Source organism: Acipenser ruthenus, chromosome 46, assembly GCF_902713425.1.
Source record: "Acipenser ruthenus chromosome 46, fAciRut3.2 maternal haplotype, whole genome shotgun sequence".
NCBI lineage: Eukaryota > Metazoa > Chordata > Actinopteri > Acipenseriformes > Acipenseridae > Acipenser > Acipenser ruthenus.
The window spans coordinates 8,733,409-8,759,209 of NC_081234.1; the positions used below are offsets into that span (position 1 = coordinate 8,733,409).

Consider the following 25,801-nt stretch of genomic DNA (forward strand, 5'->3'; position numbering starts at 1 on the left):
TGGTGTAAATGGGATGGGATTTTTTCCCATATTAACCCATTAAGTACAGGCTACTTTTTTTCATTTTTTGAAAGCATTTTTAACTGGCATCTACCTGCAAATTCTTTTAACTATATTGTGATAACTTACTCTAATTTTGTTAACTGTAAAAATTAAGCCCAAATGCGATGTATCAAATTACATGAATATTGTGTGTTGTGATTTTTATTTTTCAAAGAAACGATTTGTTTCTCAATGGGTTACAAAAGTTCCATTTCATACACTACAGCAGTGCTGCCCAAACACGGTCCTGGAGCTCTCCTATCCACTAAGTTTTTTAGGTCACCCTAAATTGCTAATTTCTAAAGACTGGGAACACATGGAAGTTATTGATCAATTAAGCAAGTAACTTGTTCAATTAAGGGAACTCTGGTCATAGGGCCAGTTTACATGCTGGGAAAATGTCATGACTTGTTTACTGTCATGACTTATTTAAGGTGGTACGGTCTGGATTACAATTTTAGTTTTGGTTGATGTTTAGTTTGTTTGAAATACAAATATAATACATTAAATCAAATACAACATGAAGTTTCAAAGCAGGAATTGTTAAACAAAACTATCTCAAATTATAATTCAGCCGTACCACCTTAAATAAGTCATGACAGTAGACGAGAAGTCCTGACATTTTCCAAGCATGAAATCCAGGCCATTAAGGGCTGAAAAGGGTAGTTCATTTTTTGTACCAAATGATCTCTAAATGACTTCTTTAGCAAATCACCTGCTTAATTGATCACAATGAAATTGTTCCAGGTGTTAAGAAATTAATGATTAAAGGTTACCTATAAAACCTGCTGGATAAGGGCTCTGCAGGACCGGGTTTGGGCAGCACTGCACTACAGGAATCGCAAGCTATCGTGACGTCTGACGACGGAGCGATCGGATTGGTTGTGAGGAGTGTGCGATTGTTTTTAATCTCCCTTTTATCGCTCTCCAGATGGATCTTTTCAACTTCTCCACCATCTCCTCCACGCAAGAGGACCCGGTCTGCGTCCTGTGGGGTAAGAGGCTGCTTTTACCGGTGTCTGTCCTGATAAGCGGGCTCTAAAGATTGCATCTTGCAAGTAGGCGCGTTTGCTTATGCATGGCGAGGAATCCGCCTATACGCGAAAGAACCGCAGGGATGGAAATAAGACTCCTATTGCATAGCAGTTTCACCCATTCCAGGTTTTACTACAAGCTTTATTTATTAGCCAAAGTGTGTAGGTAACAAGCTCGGGTGCTGCTTGCTAAACTCCTAGTGTGTTTTAGGGTCGGGACAGGGAATGGTGTCAGCTGGCTGTTTTTATAAGCTCTCTCTCTCTCTCTCTCTCTCTCTTTCTCTCTCTCTCCAGGATGCGAGCTGACGGGAGGCGCGAAGAAGTTTGTGTTCGAGGTTCACAATGATCTGCTGGAGCACCAGCTCTTCGTTAAAACGGTAAAGCGCGTCCTCGCGTTGTAAAGCCCGACAAAACTCTACAGCAACTAAAGCCGTGTCTCCCACTCCTCCCTCCTCCCTCCTCCTCGCATGTAGATCTGCCTGGGTGCTGAGGCGAAGGATGAGCTGCATGTGGTCGAGGTGGAGGCCAAAATCACCCAAAACGACCGGCCCGTCCCCATCGCCTCCCTGCGGCCCTCCGTGCTCCCTATGGTGAGCGCAGCACTGCAGGGAACGTTTTGAAAACATCAGGTTTATTTTAAGGGATCCAGTTGATTTCACCTCTGGCTGCACAGATGAGAAGCATGTTTGCTTTTGATTAAGTCGCACAGAGCTCTGCAAAGTAGCCCTTGGCACAATATAGATATCACCTACTCCAGACCCTTCAGAGGTGAAATGTGTGTACTGTTCACTTAACCCACTCCCTCAGTGTGTAGGCTTAGTGGAAGATTTAATTTGTGCTAGTGGAGTGTGATTTAACAGGTTTCGCTGCGAGTCTGTCCTCTCTGGGGCTGGCTGGCTGGCTGGGAGAGGAGGTCAGATATCAAGACGCACGTTTTGTCTCTTGCAGGTCAGTTTCTATGGACTGGAGCTCATGCCTCCTGTGACCTTTAACCTCCGGTCTGGGGAGGGGCCTGTCTACATTTCTGGACAGCACCTGGTTTGTAAGTGTTGACCATAATTCTACTGTTTCTCTTCTGGGCTCAGACTCCTATTGCATAGCAGATTCACCCATTCCAAGTTTTAGTATGTGATTGGTTAGCCCCAGTGTATAGGACTGAAAGGGTTAAAAATGGTAGCTAACTGCTGTCACTGTCTGTCTTGCAGTGGACTTGGATGTGGGAGAGGAGGCTGAGGAAGAGGAGAGTCTGGGTCCAGTCAACTCCAGTCTGTGTTGAGAGGTAGTGTGATTATGGGCAGGCTGGTTTGATTTTTATCCTGGTCAGAAGGCAGTGGAGTGCCCACCCGGATTGCGGGTGTAAACATGGAGCACGTTTGTTAGCAGTGGCATGCTTCAGACCAAGGCTTTCTCCAGAATCCTGCAACACGTCACAGCAACTCGCGTCATCACAGCTCTGCGCCCTCCTCCTAACTGAGAGACACTCCACAGAGTACAACCCCAGTAGGTGCGCAAATTAACTATGACGTCACTTTAAAGGTACAGTAACCAATTGGTAAATGTACCATTTGCAGCACAGTAAACCCTAAAGCTCTTAAAGTAATATTGGCACGAGTAGAACAGGCTGAAAGCTGAGGCGTGTTTCAGTGAGACGGGAGTCTAACCCACACAATGTAGAAATAAAACCACGCTCATTTTTTTTTTTTTTTTTTTTTTTTGAATGAGGGGCACGAAATCGGGTTTAAAATGTACTGACCGGTTGGATCTGGTCTTCCTGATTTTGGTCCGTTTCCTCCTCTTGATGAGTCGCTCTGAAATGTGTTTTTAAGAAGAAACTGTTTTGAACAACCGTTCAATTCCTTGTGTACCTTAAGAGGGTAACAAACCAATGACCCACTCGAGTTCAGTGTTGGTATAAACCGGAACTGGGCCTTCTCCTATCTAAGCATGTCTTTTTTTTTTTTTTTCCCTATAGGTCGTGCAAGACGCCCTGGCAGATTCATAACATCAATGTTTTTGTATTAATACAGTTAAAAAACAATAAAATATTCAAATAAAGCGTTTGTTTTTGAAAATCTATTCTTGTGTCTCGTGTGAAAAAATACGCTTTTGTTTGTCTGTCTACAGATTTCAAAAGCGGTAGAAAAAACCTTTTTAATTTGTGCATCATTAAAGACCAAAATAATTGTAAATAACGGTATACACAATGGAAAATACAAAACACAAAATGACGCATTTCTGTGCTGCGCCCTCCACCGTCAGTAACACATCAGTGTTTTATAAACTCCATTGGAACCGGAGTGGACGTGGGTACAATTGCCATGACGACCGCAGCACGCCAGGAGCACCTGTTGCTCGGCAACCATCTGTAAACTACCGCAGGTGCGCCGGACCGCAGAGAGAGAGAATGAGACTGGACGTGGGTATCCAGAACCCAAGTGAAATGCGAAGACCGGAGTGGCGTGCCTTCGCTTTGCTTTGAATTCATTTCGATAAGTGTTAGTTTTAGCAGGAGCTGCGCTGCGTAGAATGACGCTATACAACAAAGTACCGTAATTTGTATAATTTGTTTCTCACATGAAGCAATGTCGGCACTTTCGTCATTCGCGGATACACCTACAGCGCAGCCCAGCGAGGAGGACAGGTTATCTCTGGCTTTCTTAAAAGACAGGAGCACCGAAAAGGCGTTGCTTTGGTGCACGGGTAAGTGCCGAGGGAAGACTTCTAGAGTTAGGTTTGCACCCTCATAATTATTCCACCCAAACGCGCATTGGTTGTGTGTTTACCGCAGTTATTTCAGCCAGATGTGATGTACACAACAGCCTGGCCTTCCGCATTCAGACCAGTTTGCATGCATACTTAAACCAGGCCTCCTCTTCTGTTCCACGCGGTTTATTAATGATTTAGTAAATAATTAAAAATACTTGATTGGAACACTGCAATGGATTGGGAGAACTACGTTACTTTTGCTATAAACCATCGCCCTCTCTCCTTCACTTTTTCCCCTCCATTCCACTTGCCAAATATTATTTATTTGTTTATTTAGCAGATGCCTTTATCCAAGGCGATTTACAGAGACTAGGGTGTGTGAACTATGCATCAGCTGCAGAGTCGCTTACAACTACGTCTCACCCGAAAGACGGAGCACAAGGAGGTTAAGTGACTTGCTCAGGGTCACACAATGAGTCAGTGGTTGAGGTGGGATTTGAACCGGGGACCTCCTGGTTACAAGCCCTTTTCTTTAACCACTGGACCACACAGCCACCTTTTAAATAATCTTTATTCGCATGACAAGATTATCCAGGCTTTGCCACTAAACACAAGTGTTAAAAAAATAAAAAAAAAAAATAAAAAAAAAATCGTGCATGTTATATATATTTTATTTTACCCATAACCCTTACCGAACAAATACGAAGTGTGGCAGTGTTTTTAAATGGTATGTCTCGGGCTGTAACAAGACAGCTACGTATTCCAGCAGCAAGTTCTGCTGTTTTCTCTGCCTCCGCCAAACATATTTGCCATGTGTTTTTCATCTCTCCCTCTCTTCACAGAGTACCTGAATGAGGAGGGTCACGGCTCTCTGCTCCCAATGACCAGGAAGGTCATGCTGCAGATCTGCAGTGACCCCACGTTGACCCTGGATTACCTTCCGACCCTCGGGCTCCCAGAATTCACCAGGAGTGCGACGGAGCTGGCGCTGGGCCGAGACAGTCCAGCCATCCGGGAAAACAGGGTAGCAGCCCCGGGTGCAACTCTGCAGCCAAATTCAAACTTAGGCAGTTGGTTAATGTCAAAAGAGAGATCTGATCATGCTCTGGAACAGGATTCTCCAACCCTGGTCCTGGAGAGCTGCTGTGGCTGCTGGTTTGCATTTCAACCAATCCTCTGTTACTTAATTGAACCAATTATTGGCTTAATTAATCAAGATTAACAGGAGTTCCAGATCTTTATCCACTGATGATGTAAAGACACCTACAAACCTGCTGGTAGGGGCTCTCCAGGACCAGGGTTGGAGACACCTGCCCTGGAACTTAGAAGACATGCCCGCTGGCAACTTTTGTGGATCACTGTTTATTTCAAGTTTATTTTTCCTAATTTGCATCCTTTTTTTTTTAATGAGCGCGCCAGCTTTAAGCATCATCATCTTTTAGTATTTCTCACATCTCCTAACCCATCATGCTGAAGATTGGAGTTGTTTAGAAAGATGGCTCTGATTGGCTGAATCTGGTTTTGTAGGCGGGAGGAGTGCAGACATTGGGCGGGACCGGTGCAATACGTCTAGGGGCGGAGCTGCTGCAGCGCTGGTACAATGTGGGCGGGGCCAGGTGTGGACCGGTCTACCTCTCCTCTCCCAGCGGGGGTAAGCGAACTTGGTATTTGCTTTGTTGATCTATTTACTAACTTTTTTTCTAAGTTCATAGAAATGCACATGTTAGATTTTTTGTGGCTGAGTGGGTGTGGCTTCTTTTTTCTGCCCAAGTTCTCTTGGAGTGACCGGCTCCCCTCCTGTCTCTCTCTCCTGTCAGGATCCGTGGCAGCTACACTGCAGGGGGCTGGGATCAGCGATATCCGCTCCTATCGATACTGGGACCCTGACAAGAAGGGCTTCTCTGTGGAGCCCCTACTGGAGGACCTAGAGGTAGACCTCCCCCCCTACACACACAGCGTCAATGTTCGTGTGTGTGTATCTCAGTGCGTATGTCTCTGTGCGTGCATGGCTCTGTAGTTGAGCGTGCCTCAGTCAGTGTGTCACACTCTTTCTGCCCCTGCAGGTCGCTCCGGAGCAGTCTGTGATCGTGCTCTATGCCTCGGCTCACTGTCCCACTGGGGCTGAACCCTCCCACGCTGACTGGAAGCAGATTGCCGAGGTCATGATGGTGAGAGAGTCAGAGAGACAGAGGGACAGAGTTTATTTTGTTTTGCTCCGTTTCTTCACCATGCTGAAATCATCCCCGTTTGTTTCAGGATAGTCTGAATATTGTATAGAATATATATGTATAGGAATATGATCTGGAGATTCCACACTTCTGTAACACGTGCCCCTAGCTGGAGTTGCCGTAGTGTTATACTGCACAGACTGTCCTCTGTTGTTCTCTCAGAAGCGTAGCCGTCACCAGAGCTATAGTTTTGTATATACTGAGACGACCGACATGACCTTTTACACTGAGCAGACAGTGCCTGGAGTTTCTCTGCTGTCTTAATCAGTCCTCTAGGAAAGCTGAAGTTGGTATAGAAAGCTTTTCTTTGATACCTGCTTTAGCGAGGAGGAGAAGGTCAGACTTCACATGTAAACTGATCTAGCCAAGAGTGTTTTCTCTCCAGAGGTGGCTGGTTCATTTAACTTCAGTGTCATTTTTTTTTTCTCACATAAATAAATACATTTGGACGTCGTACAATAATCATCATGTCAGCTCGTGAAATATACAGAGGGGAGAAAGCGTACTGCATGAAATATGACATTACCTCTCTCCCTCTCCCTCTCTCTCCCGCTCGCTCGCTCGCTCCCTCTCCCTCTCTCTCTCTCTCCCTCCTCCCTCTCCCTGTCCCTCCTCTCTCTCCCTCTCCCTCTCCCCCTCTCTCTCTCTCTCTCTCTCCCCCTATCCCTCTCCCCCCCCCCCCCTCCACACAGAGGCGCCGGCTCTTCCCCTTCTTCCTGCTCCCCTCTCAGGGTCTGTGTTGGGGAGACCCTGCACAGGATGCCTGGTCTCTGCGCTACTTTGTCTCGCTCGGGTTCGAGCTGCTCTGCGCGCAGTCATTCTCCACAAACTTCGGGCTGTACAGTGAGTGAGCTCCAGGGTGCATCATCCACCCGACTGTAAAACTCTCAGTGGCAGGATATAGACAAGTGCTAAAAGAAGCTAGGGACGTTCCTGATGCTGATGAAGACGTCTTGTCGTAGTTACTGTTTGTAACGCAGAGGGACAAACGCGCTGAGTGCAACTATGCAGTGTGTATACAGAACACAACAACTGCAAGGGACCAATACAAATATAATATTATTATTTATTTCTTAGCAGACGCCCTTATCCAGGGCGACTTAGTCGTAAACAAAGAATCACAGTACAAGTATTATTACAATTAAGAGCAAGATAAAATACAATGACTTCAGTTCTAGTAAGTCTAGTCTAGTAGTAAGTATATGACAAAATACGAATCAATATCAGAGCATATTATTATTATTATTATTATTATTATTATTATATATAATATGAGGTATTGTACAGGGATGGAAATAAGACTCCCATTGCATAGCAGTTTGATCCATTCCAGGTTTGGCTTTGAGCTTGAGACACACCAGTGCTTGTTACCTGTATACACCATGGCTAACCAAGCACATAGTAAAAGCTGGAATGGCTCAAAATGATATGCAGTAGGAGTCTTATTTCCATCCCTGTTTAAATATATTGATGTAGTGCATGTGTGGATAGATAGATAGTTACTGGGGTACAAAGCATAATATGTAAAAAGTTCATAAATAATTGCCTGATTCGTCCCGCCCCTCCTCTCCAGGTGATCGTGTGGGAAGCCTCTTATTGGTCCTGAAGCACAGCTCTCTTCTCCTGGCCGTCCAATCCCAGGCCGCGTCTCTGGTGCACTCTCTGTGGTCACGCCCACCCGGAGGAGGAGCCAGGCTGGTTACCATGGTGCTCAATAACCCCGCCCTTCTGGCAGAGTGGTGAGTCATACCGAGCAAACCCACATCCTTGTGTGTTTCTGTTTGTATCCACGATTGAGGCAATGCAGACAATGGCAATGCAATGTCTCTGACTCATACTAACGGGGGTAGTGGAAATTGATGGACAGCTACAACGGGATGTGGTTGCCGTTGGTAACATGGTACCACTGTCAGCTGTAACATTATTTGCATATATATTTTTCGACAGTCAGATTGTTCTGCAATGGTGGTATGAACACATTGGTAATCCATCGCAGTACCATATAAGTGATGTATTTTCAATCAGTATTCAATATGCTGCTCTTTCTGGTAACTGTGTGTTTCTCCTAATGGTTTGGATATAAACAGGAATCATAATAGAACTATAATGAGACCCCATTCAAAACTAATAATATATATGTTTAAAAAAAAAAATCAATAAAAATCTACTATTGAATGCTCAATAGCGCTGTATTTTGTCCACGTATTTTGTAAGTTTGTCAACTTAAGTTTCTCTTTGGTGTCACCTATATTTTTTAACAGACTCTTATCCAGGGTGACTTAAAATTGTTACAAGATATCACATTATTTTTTACATACAATTTCCCATTTATACAGTTGGGTTTTTACTGGAGCAATCTAGGTAAAGTACCTTGCTCAAGGGTACAGCAGCAGTGTCCCCCCACCTGGGATTGAACCCACGACCCTCCGGTCAAGAGTCCAGAGCCCTAACCACTACTCCACACTGCTGCCCTAACTCGAGGATTCCATGTTAACTATGGCATCACTATCCTTTTAAAAAAACGAAACAAAAATGAAGTAGAAAATAACAAAATGACAAAGGTAACTGAGAGCATTAAATAATTATGCGCAGTTATCGTCAGAGTTTTTAGGTTGTTTGGTGCTTTTGAAAAGCTGCTGTAAGGAAAGCGCCTCCTGTAATTAAAATGTAACCACACGGCAAGTCGCACAGGACAATGGTTTCTGCTGTGTCTCGATTTCGGGATTGCTTGCTGAACGCCTGCTGATCCCACAGGAAGGAGGGATTGAGGGTGATGGTGGAGCGAGGGATGCTGATCAGAGAGAAACTGAAAGAGAGGCTGAGGATGCTGGGAATTCCTGAGTTCTGGGATCACGTGACCCAGCAGCGAGGACTGTACTGCTGCACAGGGCTGACCGGTAAGACTCGCGCTGTGAAACCAGCCATTAGTAAACCTTTTCTTCCCGTTTAGCAGTGTTTGTGTGTGAGCGACTCTTAAAGGTTGCGCAGCTCTGCTGAATTGCATGCATGCTAACCTGCACGATTGAGCGAGAGTGTTGTGGCCTGTGCTGTAGTTGGTTATTCTTCCCCTTTTCTTCCCCTCTGCAGGGGAGCAGGTGCAGTTCTTGGTCATGAGGTGTCACGTTTACCTGCCGGCCAGCGGGTGCGTGAACGTCACGGCGATTAGCGGCCGCACGCTGGACCACGTGGCCGAATCCATTTACCTGGCCGTGACCTCTGACCTGCAAGAATACTGACCCCCGGAGACCCCCTAATCCCACCCCCCTCTCCAAACCCGGACTCGCCCCTCCGAGGTTTGAAACCCCCTTTCACTCCCAGCGCAACCTTTCTGAAATCTTCCTGGGGTAGATATCATGGTAAGCGTTGCCAGAGGTATGGCAAAGCATGATAAATAAATACATAGATTATAGTGAATGCATTGTATTAGGGATGGATAAAGCGAGCTTCACAGTTAAGGAGATTAAACCTCTCTCTAGACTGTCATAGGTAGCTTTGAGATTTACAGTGGAAACTTTTTGGTTTGTTTGTCTTATTAAAATGGATTAATCAAGACGGAAAGCAGCTGTCTGGCCAAAAGCACATGTGCCTGGCTGTTGGCAGTGAATTGCTGAGCTGTCCAACGCGTGCATGGCTCTTGATCCATACGGGGTTCATTGCACTGCACAGTATGGCTCGGAGGTGACGTCTCAAGGTTAATGTGTGATTTTAAAAAACAAGACAAAATAAGGTGCAGCCAAAATGCAACAAAATTAAACATGTTCCGCACACAAATAGTGAAGTAGGCGGGGAACAAAAAACAAACTTCTAGCAGTAACCTAAACCTATTTAAATTATTCAGCTTTTATATTTCATTCCATCTGCACTTCGCTTGTTTTTACCCTGTAAAATTGCATAGCTCTGATTTAATCGCATTCATTTTTTTTTTTTTTTTTGGTACTGCAGTATCGATCTGTTATCTGCGCTTTAATGCAACAGAGGGCTGAAGGGTCAGTTACTGGGAGTTTATAGGTTTCCACACCATCATGGAAGTACTGTTTGATTTCAGGAAATGCTGTTACTTTTAGCTGTACTTGCTGTAGTACCGGATATGTCCACATGATGGTGCTAAAAACAAAAAAAAAACAGTTGATGTATTTATTGATTGTATACATAAAAAAAGTTCACAGTGTGTGTGTGTTTTATTGTGTTTGTTCATCTGTATTTACACGTCATTGCTGTTCCAGAAACCACATCAGTACATTAAAATGTGCTTCAGAGGATAGTGAAGCTGGCATAGCAACGGTTTTGTATTGCAAGGGGCAGTGGGAGCACAAGGGAAGCTACAATGGGACGAGGCTGCCATTGGTAGAATGGAACCACAGTGTGCTAATTACGCCCTTCCCAAATGATCTTCAGGGGCAGCGCAGACCATGGCAGTGCAATGTTTCTGAATCCTACTACCAGGGGTAGTGGTAGCTGATAGACAGCTACCAAGAGATGCGGTTGTCAGTTGTAATATTTGCGCAGTGTCAAAGAGGGATTTTATTATTATTATTATTATTATTATTATTTATGTATTTATTTCTGCTTGGTTATTCTCGCTGCCGACCTGAACCCACTTATAGTTGGACATTACAGTATTTTTCAATGGGCTTATTGGGGCAGGGTCATTTAAAAAACACGTGGTATATTTGAAGTAGACTGGTGCAGTGCTATATTTTCCATCAAATCCTCCATTGTGCTGCTCTTTCTGGTAATGGTGTGGTTCTCCTAATGGTTTGGATAAAAACAGGAATCATAATAGAACTATAATGGGTCCACACTCCAAACTAATAATATATCCTTTTTAACAAATCAATAAATGTGCTCCTGGCCGCTACACACCGCTAAACAAAGCCTTGAAGTGTGTTGCATAACAACATGACGTAATAATTTGAATCACTCTGCCCAATACAATCACACTTTATGTTAAACAATGGTGCTCCTGTACTTAACCCAAATTGCACTGTTTTTTAAAAAGTACCTTTTTTTGAGGAAAAAAAAAATACAAAAGGATTGTGAATTAATGAAGTGCTGGTGTGGAGAGGGCGGATCCTGCGTAATTCTTCCAGTCTGCTACGCAGCAGCGCCTTGCGCCTGCATACATTTTCAGAGGATACTTGGACAAGCTCGTGTTCGCAATATTTTAAAAATCAATACGGCACTACAAGTAAAATAGTCACTTTTATTTTCTAAAAAAAAAAAAAGCAGTAATTGCAGGACTGTCGGTCCAGATTGGTCCACGCGCTCCGCTAAGTGATTGTGCTGAGCCGACAGGAACCTTTTCAAATGCCTAAGTGGACGTTTTGAACCTGGGGCTCTAATTCTTTTCATTACTGTGACCTAGACAGAAAGAGAACTCTGATTTTGAGTTTTGTACAAATCCCCAGGATACTGTGCTGCTGATGATTTCCATTCATCCTCCTCCTCTCCACTTTCATTCATTATTCATGGAAAGGTTACTTTTCATGTACCCACCCATGTAAAAAGGTCTCTGACATTTTCTGTCATCCCCACCCATCTCTCTTCTCCTTTCTCACTTTTGCCCTCTCTTTCACTCTGTTCCTCTCTTTTCTATCCCCTTTCTCTCCATTCTATCTTCCTTTTTTCATTCCTCACTCTTTTCTGCCCCCCCTAATTCTCCTCTCTCCCTTCTCCCACACACCACATCTCTTGCTCCTTGCCTCCCTCCTACTCTCTCTCTCTCTCGCTGTCTTTCCAAACCCCTGCAGTAATTAGGCTTCCATTGAAAGAAAACATATCTGACATTGCAATGCTACCTGGTCCTAATTGCCTCAGATGAGAGAGGGAGACTGTGTGTGGCGGATGGATAATGGTAATTGGCAGCTTTAACAAGCTATTTCCTTTGTGTGTGTGTGTGTGTGTAGGGTTAGGGAAGGGTTGGGTCCCTGCAAAGTATCGATTAGACACAACATGTCACTCCATGGAACTGAGCCTTCTCATACAAGTGTATAAACCTAATGGCCAGAATGGAATCGCAGAACAGTAAACGGAATGAATAGGTGCACTATTGACAGGACTCGATATGTTCCGTTGTATAGTAATGAGAGTTTATTTCAACGATTGCTTCCCCTCCTCTTGCAGTATTCTATAACACAACCGCCTATGTGGTGTAGTCTTCTGCTGCATATTACAACATCAGACACTTTGCATTGGCCACCAGTTAAAGTTTCACAGGTGCTTTTGTAGTTTAACAGCGCGGCCGTTCACAATTTATTTGACCGTGAATCTCTGTACGATGCTATACGTTAAACAAGAAGCAGAGATGATCAGCTCTCGGAGATGGAAATAAGACTCCTGTTGCATAGCAGTCTCACCCATTCCAGGTTTTACTACCAGCTTGATCAGCCCCAGTGTATTAGTAACAAGCTCAGGGGTGTCTGATTAAACTCATAGTAAAACCAGAAGTGGCTTGAGCTGCTATGCAATGGGAGTCTTATTGCAATCCCTGAGCTCCGATCTCGAACAGGAAGCAAGGCACGTGCTCTCGTAACCATAAGCGGTGGACTTTCTGCATTATAATTCTTAAACTCTGAAACACCATGTTAAACACAGACATCCATACGGGGGAACAAAAGCAGCAGGATGAATATCAATAGCCACTGTGCACAAAGAGAAGCTCAGAACCGCTATTGTTTTCAATGGATCGTGACTTTATATATAATATTGCATTTGGCTTTTTTTTGTGATTCTATCCATTCGGTTGCTTTTTATAGCCTCATGCTGTGGGCCTGGGAATGAATTTCAAAGGGTGATTTTGCGAAGAGCCCAACAGAAGAGAGAACGAGGTTAGGAGGAACTGACACTACCGTCATGTTTCCGTGTGAATTGGTAGGACCGGTGTAAGAAAGTAAATTGGGAAAAAAAGAGAGAAATGCTGGATGACTGATTGGAATCTATCCTGGACTCCTTGCACTGCTGATAGCTGAGAAATTGGTACAGATCAGAGGTGGAAATAAGACGACTTAGCACCACGTAGCCCCCCAGATTGGAACCCAGGCCTCCAGAGGAAGGTAAGGCCAGTCTAGTGCAGTAACATTAACCCAAATATCTACCTAGATAAGCCCCCATCGATGAAAGGTTGAAACCAGTGCATGAACCCACTAGCACTATCGACGAGGCTTGTGATTGTACTGCATCAGAGCCTCCTGTTGGCTGTTTGTGACATTTTCACAACAATGTCCTCCATGCTGTAGAAACCCCAGCGAGGCTCCTCTGTTCACTAGCTAAGCTGCAGCAGCTGGCCACTGAGCTTCGTTCTGACAGTTTTAATTCATTATTTTTGGGGGGCTGCTCCTTTTATTTAAAAGACTCTGCAGTGTAATTAGAGACTCTCTCTTTCCTAATTTGGAAGGTCTGATCTCATTAAGGGGAAAGAGGGTAACATATTTGCATTAGGCTGTGTTCAATGGATAGCATGGTTTGGAAAGTTTACACCCTAACAGTGGGAGATAAAAAAATAAATGCATGCAACACTTACAAAAGATTCCAATTTCCCCCTGCTTTTCCCAGGGTTTGACGCATTTTAAAATTTGCTGCATCATGCTTTCACTGTGCTTTATTACATTTTGCTCTGCTTTTGCTGCGGCATACAATGTATTCTGCAGCAGCTTGCTCTTTTTGATTGTTTAATTAAACCCAGGTGCTCAATCAATTAGTTAAGGACCTGATACCAACAAAGTCCTGGTTTGGAACAGAACGACGGAGCTCCAGAATGCGAGACACTGCGTGAAAAGAGAAGAGCGACACTGGCAATTCAGCGCCCCTGAATTCCATCTCCGGTGTTTTATCATGGTTTGTTTCCAGCTCGCTGGCGTTGTTGTGAATTATGGTAATTTGAAATTTAAAAATGAGTTTGCACATATGTTATCTAGGCAATCTGGCATCTCCAGCGAGGTGCAAAGTAATGCGAAACCAGGCGTCCGATCAGAGAGGTGACTCGGAGGTGCGTAATTAAAAACAGCAGTTTGTAATGCGACCCCCTGCCAGTCCACTGGCTTCATCCTCGGATTATATTTTGTCACCTATATAACCGTGTTAGAGGTCAGAAGATCAGGGTACAGCACAGGGGAGCAGAGTATAAAGCACAGAGGGGAAGAGGTAAGGCAAAGAGAAGCATGGTAAAGACGTCATAAGTAACATTTTCAAAGGCCTGTCACGACACAGTGAGCTCTTGAGCACAAATAGATCAATCAGAGGCAGGCAAGGCTGTTTTCATTGCTTTTCACTCGGTGGTCTAAAAGGAAACAATTTCAAGCCATTGACTTCAGCCCAGTCTGATGAGTAAAGGGGGCTTTGATCTGAGCTGCCTGTTAAGAAGAAAGCTCTCATTCGACAGCTGCATCTAGCATCCTGAGAGGGTCCGGAAATTAACCAACTGGAGTGCAGAACAGACCCTTCTAGAAGTTTAGGCCAGCATACCGTAGCAATCACACAGTGAAGCACAGGGGACAGTAAGGGACAGTAAGGGACAGCACAGAGGAGCAGCGGACAGCACAGGAGACAGTAAGGGACAGCGCAGGGGACAGAGGACAGCACAGGGGAGCAGCGGACAGCACAGGGGAGCAGGGGACAGTAAGAGTCAGCACAGGGGAGCAGGGGACAGCACAGGGGAGCAGGGGCCAGTAAGAGACAGCAAGGGACAGCAGTGTGGAGTAGTGTTTAGGGCTCTGGACTCTTGAGCGGAGGGTCGTGGGTTCAATCCCTGGTGAGGGGACACTGCTGCTGTACCCTTGAGCAAGGTACTTTACCTACATTGCTCCAGTAAAAACCCAACTGTATAAATGGGGAATTGTATGTAAAAATAATGTGATATCTTGTAACAATTGTAAGTCGCCCTGGATAAGGGCATCTGCTAAGAAATAAATAATAAGGGACAGCACAGGGGAGCAGGGCGCAGCACAGTTAGGTGAGAGAACATTTTTACTTTGTAGAATACAGAACCATTGCAGTTATACTGCTTTTGGGATGAGTTTATTATTTTTTTTACAGGTTCAATATCTGCATAATTTTATAAAACAGGTCTTTTACTGTCTCTTGTTTTTTATTTTTCTGTGCTGATTTCCAGGGTAGCAGCGCAGTGCTGTCTAATGCACAGAGGCAGGGGCTGTATCCTATCACCATGGTCACAAATGGAGCATCAGTCTAAGAGAAGAAAGTGTTTTAATTACCTGCACAGCCTACATCACTTTACTGAGCACGGCACAAAATAAAGGGCCTGGCTGTGACCCCCATGCATAACACATTAACACAAACACACACACACGCTTTCTCTACAGAACCTGAACAATTGCACTGCCATTCTAGCACCTCTGTCGTTCTGCATTGCCGTTGAAGATCATTTGTGAAGGAGCACTGTGGTACTTTTCTAACAATGGCAGCCTCATCCCATTGTCCTTAGATATACAGAGCCATTGCTTTGTCATTGCAGGGCCTCTGTCTGCCTGCGTTGCCACTGAAGATCAATTGGGAAGGGTGTAGCTGGCATGCTGCGTTACCAGTCTGCCAATGGCAGCGTCATTGAATTGCAGCTGCCCTTGTCCTGTCGTTGCCCCTGAGTGTAATACACCACAATTGCTTTGCACTGTGAGTGAGTCCTTGCTGATAGTCATATGAGGGTTTATAATGTGAGCTCTCTGTGTTTTGGATGTGTTTTTTCTATGCCGAGGTGCGCTCTAACTGAAAGACATTGCCTGTGTCGGCTCTAATGTACACAAGTTATGGGCAGTTTGATCACGTAGGCATGGAGGTATTATTATTATTATTTATTTCTTAGCAGACGCCCTTATCCAAGGCGACTTACAATTGTTACAAGATATCACATTATTTTTACATACAATTCCCCATTTATACAGTTGGGTTTTTACTGGAGCAATCTAGGTAAAGTACCTTGCTCAAGGGTACAGCAGCAGTGTCCCCCACCTGGGATTGAACCCACGACCCTCTGGTCAAGAGTCCAGAGCCCTAACCACTACTCCACACTGCTGCCCTAGTATTATATGGAAGGGGGGAAAAAAGGAAAGAAAGAAAGTCGCATAGAAAACAAAAATAAGTGAGGAAGAATAATTTTTTAAGTAAAAATGAAAGTGGAATTAATTTGACGGCTGGTTCTATTAAATGATTTGGATCACAATGAATCAGTAATGTGTGACGTTCTGCACATCAATTAGAGGCAATTAGAATCCTTACATTGCTAATTACTTCTATTCAGAGGCCGGGAGATAACGAGTGGTGTTCTAGGTGGGTGGGTGATCCTTGCACCCGCCTACCCCCTCACCCCCTCACAACCTGCCTTGTGAAGAGAAAAGACAGCCTTGCAGGCGTCTGCCCGAGCTCACTGGGCGGCTGGCTAGTAGGTGGCGCTGTAGTGCGATGAGGAGAAACAGTCCCTGCCGATTTTTGATTCCCAGATCCACAGGAGCGCCAGAGCCAATGCTCCATTCGTCAACTTGGGGCCGCCAGATACCTGCGCTCCCCTAAATGTGTGACTCGCCCTGCGCACCACGCTGCCTTGCCTTTACGAGGATAGACAAAGATTACACTGTACAGTACTATACGGCTGTGGTTCCGCAAACAGAGTCCAGCCAGGTTTCAAGGGGGCTACACGTTTCAAATCCTCAATGCACTCGGTAACAGAATATAATCGTTTTCCAACCAGAAGGAAGTGACTGTAAAGTGAACAGAATCGCACATGTCTGTGGCTGCATATTGCGCTGAGCTCCAGGTGCTGTGCTGAGTCTCCCGGCTCTCCGAGCTCCATTTCAGGACCCGCTCATCTGCATTGCATTTGCTGTACGAGGCTCGTTGAAGAGCCACTTGTCATCCTACCCTGTGCTCATGTCACGCAATATAATGCTTTTAGTTTTGAAAATAGATTTGAATCATCCTGCCTGCAGTGGCCGGAGCGTTCCTGGAGTACTTGTCTGATTCGGAGAGGCTGCTCTCCAAAAGCTTTTTGAGATAAACACGAGGAGGGGACTAGACAGACAAACGTGAGATGTGAGAGTTATGGTATAGTGTGGCGATCTGAGCGCTCACATTGTACTTTGTTCAATGCAGTATAAGACACGGCGAACTCTATAGAATATTTATTTAACAGTAACATCGGATTGCGTGTAATTAGGATACAGCCACTTAATGATGGCCCGCTTGCATGCAACGCGCAAGTTATTTAAGTTTGTATGCAAGAATTATCTTTGCATCATGGTGCATTTTGCAATTACATTGTGTGTGCTCCAATTGACCGAAGTATGATCTGTAATTTCACTCTTTAAAAAAAAAAAAAAAAAAAAAAAAAAACGAAAAAAATTAAATTATAACGAAATACACCCAGATCTCCTTTGTTTTGTAATAAAAGCAGCGTGAATATGAAACAGAATATAATAAGTTAAATTACTGTATTATTATTATTATTATTATTATTATTATTATTATTATAATTATTATTATTATTATTATTATTATTAATCCTTAATTTTAGGAGTCTCCTTTTCTTCCATTTGTCTCCTGAACGTTTGTTGCTGGCTGTTAGCGTTCTGTGCCATATTTCATTTCATACAAAATAATATTATAAAAAAAATACATCACTGAACAAGCAAGCAAGCAAATTCATTCATTCTCTCTCTCTCTCCCCCCCTCCCTCTCTCTTTCTCTCTCTCTCCCTCTCTCTCTCTCTCTCTCTCTCTCTCTCTAAGTTTTCTGAGGCGCTCGGATCAGACACTGGCAACCTCAACCACTAGAACTGGGTGCAAGAAGACTCCGGCAACGCATCTCATACTGGGTGCAACTGCGGACACTGGAAATTGCAGGTCAGTTACTAACACAGTGACAGTTTTGCATGCCGTTTTAGTCGTGCAAGGGAAAATATCTATCTATCTATCTATCTATCTATCTATCTATCTATCTATCTATCTATCTATCTATCTATCTCTATCTATCTATCTATCTATCTATCTATCTATCTATCTATCTATCTATCTATCTATCTATCTATCTATCTATCTATCTATCTATCTATCTACCTATCTATCTATCAATCAAGAAACAGGACAAGTAATTGAAACTGCAAACTCACTATTTTAATAATTGGCTATAACGTTTTTTTGTGCATTCAGATCAATATTAGAGCTCAATGTGTGTGTTTTTATGTTTACTGTTTGCACGGTACGTAAAGGCTGGGTATAGCCGGGGAGACTATAATGTACTGCAATTGATTTTTGTACATTTAATATAGACAGTGTTTATATTAAAAAAAAAAAACAGTGAGTGAGTGAAGATGGACATAATATTCTTGTAGTGATTTCTGTCCTTATAGCTTCAACAGCATACATCTCACTGTATACTGTCTGTGTTCTTCTGTGATTTGATCCGCAATAGCAAATGGGCATGCGTGTTCTGAATACACAGCTTCAAACTCCTAATCAAACTGAAGCAGCTCCCTTTAATTAATCAAAATGTCTTTTAAAAACTCTCCTTAACAAGGCTGTATTATCAGTGCGCAGTCTTTTATTAAGGCGGATGTTAAATACATCAGAGCATTAATCCTGGGCTCGTTATTAGGGTCGTTCTTACTGTCAGTACAGCGTTACTGGCTCTGAGGCAGTAGCTGCACAAAACAAATTCTAATATAACCACCAGTTTCACTTTCTCGAAACTTAATGTCATTCAAATAGAAGTTTGTCTCTTTCTTGGTGTTTTAAAGCTCAGTTTTATTCTAACCCTCTTCAATGTAACAGTCAACGGGCTGCATTCACAAAAACTTCAGGATTGTTTTAAGGAATATTTTAATAAGAAATCTATTTTTATATATTTAAAAAAAATAAACTAGAACTAAAAATGTGATTAATTGCTCCGCGGGCAATATAGCCTGGATGTCGCCGGTTCGAGTCCAGTCTATTTCACTGCCGACCTTGGAGGAGAGCTCCCAAGGGGCGGCGCACAACTGGCCGAGCGTCGCACGGGTGGGGAGGGGTTTAGGTCGGCCAGGGTGTCCTCTGGTCACCGCGCACCAGCGACCCCTGTGGTCTGGCCGGGCGTCTACGGGCTTGCCTGTAATCTGCTGTAGCTCTGAGGCTGCGCGGCTGGACTGCAGAGTGAAAAGAAGCGGTCGGCTGACGGCGCACGCTTTGGAGGACAGCGTGTGTTCGTCTCCTCCGCTCCCGGCTATTTCAAATTGGTTGAAAAACGGGGTAAAAAAATCAATTGGCGACTACTAAATGAAAAAAAAAAGTGATTAATTAAATCAAGTTTGCCTTTATTGAGTAATTTGCTTAACTACTATAAGAGGTTTATTATGAGACCCTTTATTAAAAAAAACCTTCCTAAAATGCATGTAAGGGCCCACATTATCAGAAAGAGGCTTTAAAAAAGGGCCTTTAACAAAATAATCCTTAAAGCTCAAAATATTGATATCAATTCTATATAAACATAGTTAACCTTCTCATGCATGGCGACCTCATATGGGGACGGATTAAAATATATATATATATATAATAATAATTCTGGTCTTTATACTGGGACATATGGAAGACGCAAATGCACGACAGCCTCATTTCAGCCGGATGCCAGTTCTTTCCTCTGTATAAAGCAATGGGCAAAAAAAAGTTAATGAAAATATGCATATGTATTATGCGTCTAAAACGATCAGCTATATTGAATATTTCATGCATGAAAGGCTTCATTTGATGTATTATAATTGCTATTTGATTTTTTTTTTTTTTTACAGCAGCCACTGACGTATCACCTGCCAGCTGTCATTTAACCCTTCCCCTCCCGTGATGGAAGACAGTGGCAGCGGCAGTGGCTGGGGGCCGGGCTGGACCGTGTCCACTCCTCACCCCAACGGGAGCTACTCTGCCAACCCGGCGGGGGTCTCCGAGCTGCGCAACGCCTCCAGCTCCAACTCCAGCTCCCAGTTCGCGGGGGTGGAGCTGCTGCAGTCCTTCAAGCCGCTCATCATCCCTTGCTACGCGCTGGTGGTGCTGGTCGGGGTCTTCGGGAATTACCTCCTGCTCTACATCATCTGCCGCACTCGGAAGATGCACAACGTCACCAACTTCTTCATCGGGAACCTGGCGTTCTCCGACATGCTCATGTGCGCCACCTGCGTGCCCTTCACCCTCGCCTACGCCTTCAACCCCCGCGGCTGGGTCTTCGGCCGCTTCATGTGCTACCTGGTGTTCCTCATTCAGCCTGTCACGGTCTACGTGTCTGTGTTCACGCTGACCGCCATCGCCGTGGACCGGTAAGGATGTTATCAGCAGGGGGAGAGAGGGGTGGGGCAGTGTCACATGGTCGATCTGCCCATGGAGGCTCGGTGGTCCAGTGGCTAAGGGGCTTTAATGATACCACAAGGTTCCCAGTTCAATCCCGGCTCAGCCACTGACTCCACTGTGTGTGACCCTGAGCAAGTCACTCAACCTCCTTGTGCTCCGTCCTTCGGATGAGACGTAAAACAAACGAGGTCCTATTGGAAGTGACTGTGCTGCAGCAGTAGTTCACCCCCTCGTCTCTATAAGTCACTTTGGATAAAAGTGGCTGCTAAATGACTCATTATTATTAATATTAATAATAATAATAATAATAATAATAATAATAATAATAATAATAATAATAATAATAATAATAATGTTACAATGTTGTGTGCGATTAACGATTAAATGATCCTCACTTAGATTTTGCACCCTGAGAAAACATTCTGAAAAGTGCAAAAAGCTAATTCAATACAGTCTAGTATAGAGAACTCAGTGCTGTACTGGGGATCTGAGAGCCAGCTAATTCAATACAGTCTAGTATAGAGAACTCAGTGCTGTACTGGAGATCTGAGAGCCAGCTAATTCAATACAGTCTAGTATAGAGAACTCAGTGCTGTACTGGGGATCTGAGAGCCAGCTAATTCAATACAATCTAGTATAGAGAACTCAGTGCTGTACTGGGGATCTGAGAGCCAGCTAATTCAATACAGTCTAGTATAGAGAACTCAGTGCTGTACTGGGGATCTGAGAGCCAGCTAATTCAATACAGTCTAGTATAGAGAACTCCGTGCTGTACTGGGGATCTGAGAGCCAGCTAATTCAATACAGTCTAGTATAGAGAACTCAGTGCTGTACTGGGGATCTGAGAGCCAGCTAATTCAATACAGTCTAGTATAGAGAACTCAGTGCTGTACTGGGGGTCTGAGAGCCAGCTAATTCAATACAGTCTAGTATAGAGAACTCAGTGCTGTACTGGGGATCTGAGAGCCAGCTAATTCAATACAGTCTAGTGTAGAGAACTCAGTGCTGTACTGGGGATCTGAGTATAGTATTGTATAATATGAAATAAATGCATATCATTTATGGTAATCATTAACCTTTTTATTTTATTATCCATTGTCTGAGTATACCAATAAGCTTAGCTCCAGTTCAATGAGTCTGTGTGTCGGTCACAGAGCTAATCTCCGGTGCCTCCCTCCTCAGGTACCACGCCACGGTGCACCCTCTGAAGAAACGGCTCTCAGTGCCCGCTTGTGCCTACGTGCTGGTGGGCATCTGGCTGCTGTCCTGCGCCTTGGTTGCGCCGGCAGTCGCGCACACCTACCACGTGGAGTTCCAGGAGGAGGGCTTCACCATCTGCGAGGAGTTCTGGATGGGGCAGGAGCAGGAGCACCTGGCCTACGCCTACAGCACGCTGGTCATGACCTACATCCTTCCCCTGTCTGCCCTGTCGCTCTCCTACCTGTGCATCTCCGTCAAGCTGCGCAGCCGTGTGACCCCGGGCCAGCCCTCCCGCAACCGGGCTTCCGAGTCCCAGCGGGAGCGCAAGATCCGGAAGATCTTCCGGCTGGTGGTGCTGGTGGTGTCCGCCTTCGGGATCTGCTGGCTTCCCATCCATGTGTTCAACGTGCTCCGGGACATTGACATCAACCTCATCGATAAGCGCTATTTCCTGCTCATCCAGTTGCTGTGCCATTGGTGCGCCATGAGCTCCGCCTGCTGCAACCCCTTCTTGTACGCCTGGCTGCACGACCGCTTCCGTGCGGAGCTGCGCAAGATGTTCGCCTGGCGGAGACGCTGCAGCTGCCACGGGGGGGTCGTTCTCCCTCACAGCAACTCCGTGGCCGTCAGCGTCATGCTGTGAGGAGGAAGAGGGTCCGGTGAAGCTAGAGAGGGCTGGGAGAGAGGGAGAGAGGGAGAGAGAGAGTCTGGGTGGAGATCTTCAGAGCCAGTCAGGTTTGTCTTCTCCAGTAATGGCTATGAGGACCAGGGGAGAGAGGGTGCAGATGTGGAGAGTCTGCGGCTGGGTAGGAATTAAGATCTGCCTTGCGAAGAGGTCCCATTGAAATCGGGGACTAAGATAGCGTTGGGCAATTGAGGCCTCCCCAATAACAAGCTCTTGGCAATCAGTGTCGTGCTGTGATGATGGAGGGGAAGGCCATGTTGATGCCAGGTTGTCCTCCACAAGTACCGCTGCGTGTGAGGATGAGGGGAGAGAGAAGTTCAGAGAGGGAGAGCTCAGAGTGTGGAGCTTCAGACCTACTCAGGGTCATCCTCAGCCAGGAACTAGAATGGAGGCCAGGGAGGGGAGTAGCGAGAGAGAGAGCTCATGAGATCCAGGAGCTGTGATGATGAGTGGAGAGGTCTTGCATGAGAGAGGCAAGGACTGTTGGATCTGTATAGAGAAGGAGACTAATCTGGGTCATCCAAAACACTGTCAGTGTCACGGGACGAGGAGGAGAGGGAGAAGTATACATTATATGAGGCGCAGGAGATATGTTGAGATGGAGGATAGTCAGTGTCAGCAATGTAGAAAAGCCTTTCGCTTTAGAGCTATTGCAGGTCTTATGAATTGTGTGGCTGGATGTCTGTGTTGTGACAAGGGGAGACTTTTTGAAGTCGCATCCCCTTTAGAAGCTATTGGCAGCAACTACGCTTCAAGACTGTCATTGCCATTCTGAGTGCGAGATCCTTGAAACGTTTAAACCACCACAGAATCTACAGAAACAGATGGGTTTTTTTTTTTTTTTTTTTTAATTGAAATGGAATGGCTTATGTTCGGCGGCAGCCGTCTCTGATCAAGTTGACAGCGTACTTTCTCTGGTATTCATTGTATGACAGACTGACAGTTTCATGTTGTGATGTGAACTGATTCTGAAACTCATCTGAGGTTCACTGAAAGCTCGATTAGCGAGCCTTTGCGAAAATAATGTCAGTTAACAATTCTGTGTTGGAGTCATAATCCGGGTTCCATGTGATTTTAAAACTTTTAAAAGGTAAAACTAGGATTCAAGTCAAGTAGACAAACAGGGATGGAAATAAGACTCCCGTTGCAGAGCAGTTTGATCCATTCCTGGTTTCACTGCGAGTTTAATCAGACACACCTGAGCTTGTTACCTAGACACACTGTGGGCTAATCAAGCTGGTACTGAAACCTGGAATGGGTGACACTGCTGTGCAACAGGAGTCTTATTTCTATCCCTGGCAGATGTTTTGGCCAGGGCTGTTTTCAGACTGCTTTACTAACTGAAATGTTTGTCTGCTTGACTTTGGGAATTCTGGTTTTAGATATAGGCCAAGAGCAAGGCAACACTTCTACTCTGAAAATGAACAGCTATATGTATTGTATAGGAATGTATTTTTGTTTAATTTCTAAAATAAACCTGCTGCTTTAAAACCTGTCTCTCAATCCCATCTCGTTCCCAGTATCAACCTGGGGCTGCAGCCGGTTCTACCTGCAGCCAGACATTACACAAAAGACAAATCATTAGGCAACTAAATCAGCATGGGGAAGGGAGCGTGTTTTGCCAGCCTGCAACCCTAACTGGGGCTGCCAGACAGAGTCCCCATTGAAATGGGTTTGATCTCAGATCTGCTGCTGATGGAAACGCACCAGTCTGATTTCAAACGGCTCTCAAGTCCGACGGAAGATGCAAACGTGACATCAGATTCTTTGTTTGCCGTTGCCCTCGGATACAGGCGGCCGGGCTCAACCGGGCCCATGACTTCATTAAAAAAATGGTTACCAATTTGGATAAAAGCTGAAGTGGCAGAAGGGCTTAGACACTCGTAATGTATTTTTGCACTCTGATTCACTAGCAATGCATGTCATTTGGCATAATGCAGAATCCATTATAAGCCAGAGGTTACGGATTGCAATAAATGACTTCTCTTGATAAGAGTCCATAATTGCAGTGAATGACGTCTCCTCTCCGCGCAGAAGCCCCAGCGCCACTTGATTGAGAAGTGGGCTGTGTAATTATCAAAAAATAAAGGTATCTGAACTCGCTGTAATTACCAGTGCCTTTCAGCTCTTCAAAACTCCAGAGAGCGCGCCGCAATCATCCTCAATAACGCCAACTCCCGAGGCACTCGGGCTTTATAGTGCCGAACTAAAAATAGTTAAAACACAGACCGACCTATTTCTGAGACCCTGTCCCGGATCTTTCAGCCGTCCCTTGATACTGTCCCATTGGTGTTGCGTCTAAGGACATCCTCCCCTGTCTGGGATGAAGTCCAATACCTTGGGACTTTTCAACCATGTGTGATTCTGTGTGCTTGGAAGCTGCCCTGCCTTCGCATGTTCACTGGATCAAGGATCTTATGCAGTAAAACCAGCGCAGGTTTTATGACAGTTTTAGTGTTTGCAGGATCTTTGGTTTGTAGTATATTTTGTCATTCATTTTGCTTTGTTGTGTGAAGAGAGTAAAGACGCTCATGGTGACAAAGTCATTTGAGAGAGTTTGTAAAAAAAAATAAAAAAAAATAAAACACAACTATTGACCATTAACAGCGTTGGATTTTTGTTTGGTCATGTGATGAGGTTTTAACCAATCACATGCCAGAATTCCTAAGAATTTCTATAAATGTGTGGATGAAGGCTATATTTGCATCCTATATTTGCAGTAGTGACGTCAAAATGGCATATTTGTCTAGAAGATTATACTTGACCCCATATTTGTCTCCTGTGCACCCCGAGACCACTTTCAAACACAAAATGTCTCGTTTTCAATCACTCGACTTCATTTATATTACTATTATGAATTAAATTAACTTGCAATTTGAACCTAACACCCGTTTATTGTCCTTTTTTTATTACAGATACTAATATCCATGTATACTGAGCATCAAAAGAAACTAATCACTATTATAACACATTTATTTTTGAAAAAAAGTAAGGTATATAAATGATGGACATTGACGAAATGTTTTTGGTTTCTTTTTAATCACTCGATCATTCATCCTTGACCACGACATGCTTGAGTGACTGTGACTGAAGCATATGCACTTAATCACCTAATTAGTGAGACAGTTGATCTGCTGAATTGCAAGCTTGAATAAAAGCACTAAAGAAAATCACAGAAAAAAAACCAACATGCCACGTCTGTCAAGAGAGCATCCCCTTCGTGGCTGGACTAGGGCAGCGTGCTGCGGCTCGCCGTCTTGGGTGCTCACAGCCAGCGATTTCAAACCTGGCGAGACGGTAAAACCAGACACACTCTGTCAGTGACAGAGCCACCAACTGGGAGACCAAGAGTCACAACATCTGCCCGGGATCGACAGATCATTCTGCAGCATCTTCGTGATGTCAATTGCTAATCAGCACAATAAAAAGTCACTGCACCTGCCCTAAAACAGAATTTGTCATTTTTCGATCACATCTAGTGAATTTTATCCAAATATAAATGATACGTTTCTTTTGATGCTCAAATTTTATAATGCTCAGTATATTATAAAAAATAATAGATGGGCTTCAGCGAGTTAAATGAAAATAATTCCA

General features: G+C 44.4%; 3 protein-coding genes across 4 annotated transcripts in view; all 3 read left to right on the plus strand.

Moving 5' to 3' along the window:
• Positions 1–1,663, plus strand: part of LOC117397716 (beta-2 adrenergic receptor) — a 20,142-nt gene extending 18,479 nt beyond the window's left edge. The window contains exons 2-4 of the mRNA XM_033996515.3: positions 974–1,037; positions 1,371–1,453; positions 1,550–1,663. Coding sequence (XP_033852406.3) covers positions 974–1,037; positions 1,371–1,382 — 76 coding nt within the window. The 3' untranslated portion in view covers positions 1,383–1,453; positions 1,550–1,663. The remainder of the gene's footprint in view (positions 1–973; positions 1,038–1,370; positions 1,454–1,549) is intronic.
• Positions 1,664–2,076: 413 nt separating this feature from the next.
• Positions 2,077–10,163, plus strand: LOC117397717 (aspartate aminotransferase, cytoplasmic). 2 transcript variants are annotated; one of them, XM_033996519.3, is made up of 10 exons: positions 2,077–2,118; positions 2,282–2,355; positions 4,625–4,806; positions 5,310–5,433; positions 5,600–5,712; positions 5,846–5,950; positions 6,703–6,853; positions 7,584–7,749; positions 8,765–8,907; positions 9,098–10,163. In XM_033996519.3, exons 3-10 carry the CDS (start codon positions 4,663–4,665, stop codon positions 9,244–9,246), a joined length of 1,095 nt encoding a protein of 364 aa, XP_033852410.3. In that variant the 5' UTR covers positions 2,077–2,118; positions 2,282–2,355; positions 4,625–4,662; the 3' UTR covers positions 9,247–10,163. The 2 variants fall into 2 exon arrangements, with proteins under 2 accessions (XP_033852410.3, XP_033852409.3); XM_033996518.3 differs by lacking the exons at positions 2,077–2,118; positions 2,282–2,355 and adding exons at positions 2,363–2,580; positions 3,049–3,776.
• Positions 10,164–13,584: 3,421 nt separating this feature from the next.
• LOC117397718 (prolactin-releasing peptide receptor-like) lies at positions 13,585–25,028 on the plus strand. The gene is made up of 4 exons (XM_059013760.1): positions 13,585–13,880; positions 17,743–17,856; positions 19,773–20,291; positions 21,505–25,028. Exons 3-4 carry the CDS (start codon positions 19,825–19,827, stop codon positions 22,163–22,165), a joined length of 1,128 nt encoding a protein of 375 aa, XP_058869743.1. The 5' UTR covers positions 13,585–13,880; positions 17,743–17,856; positions 19,773–19,824; the 3' UTR covers positions 22,166–25,028.
• The last annotated feature ends 773 nt before the right edge of the window (positions 25,029–25,801 follow it).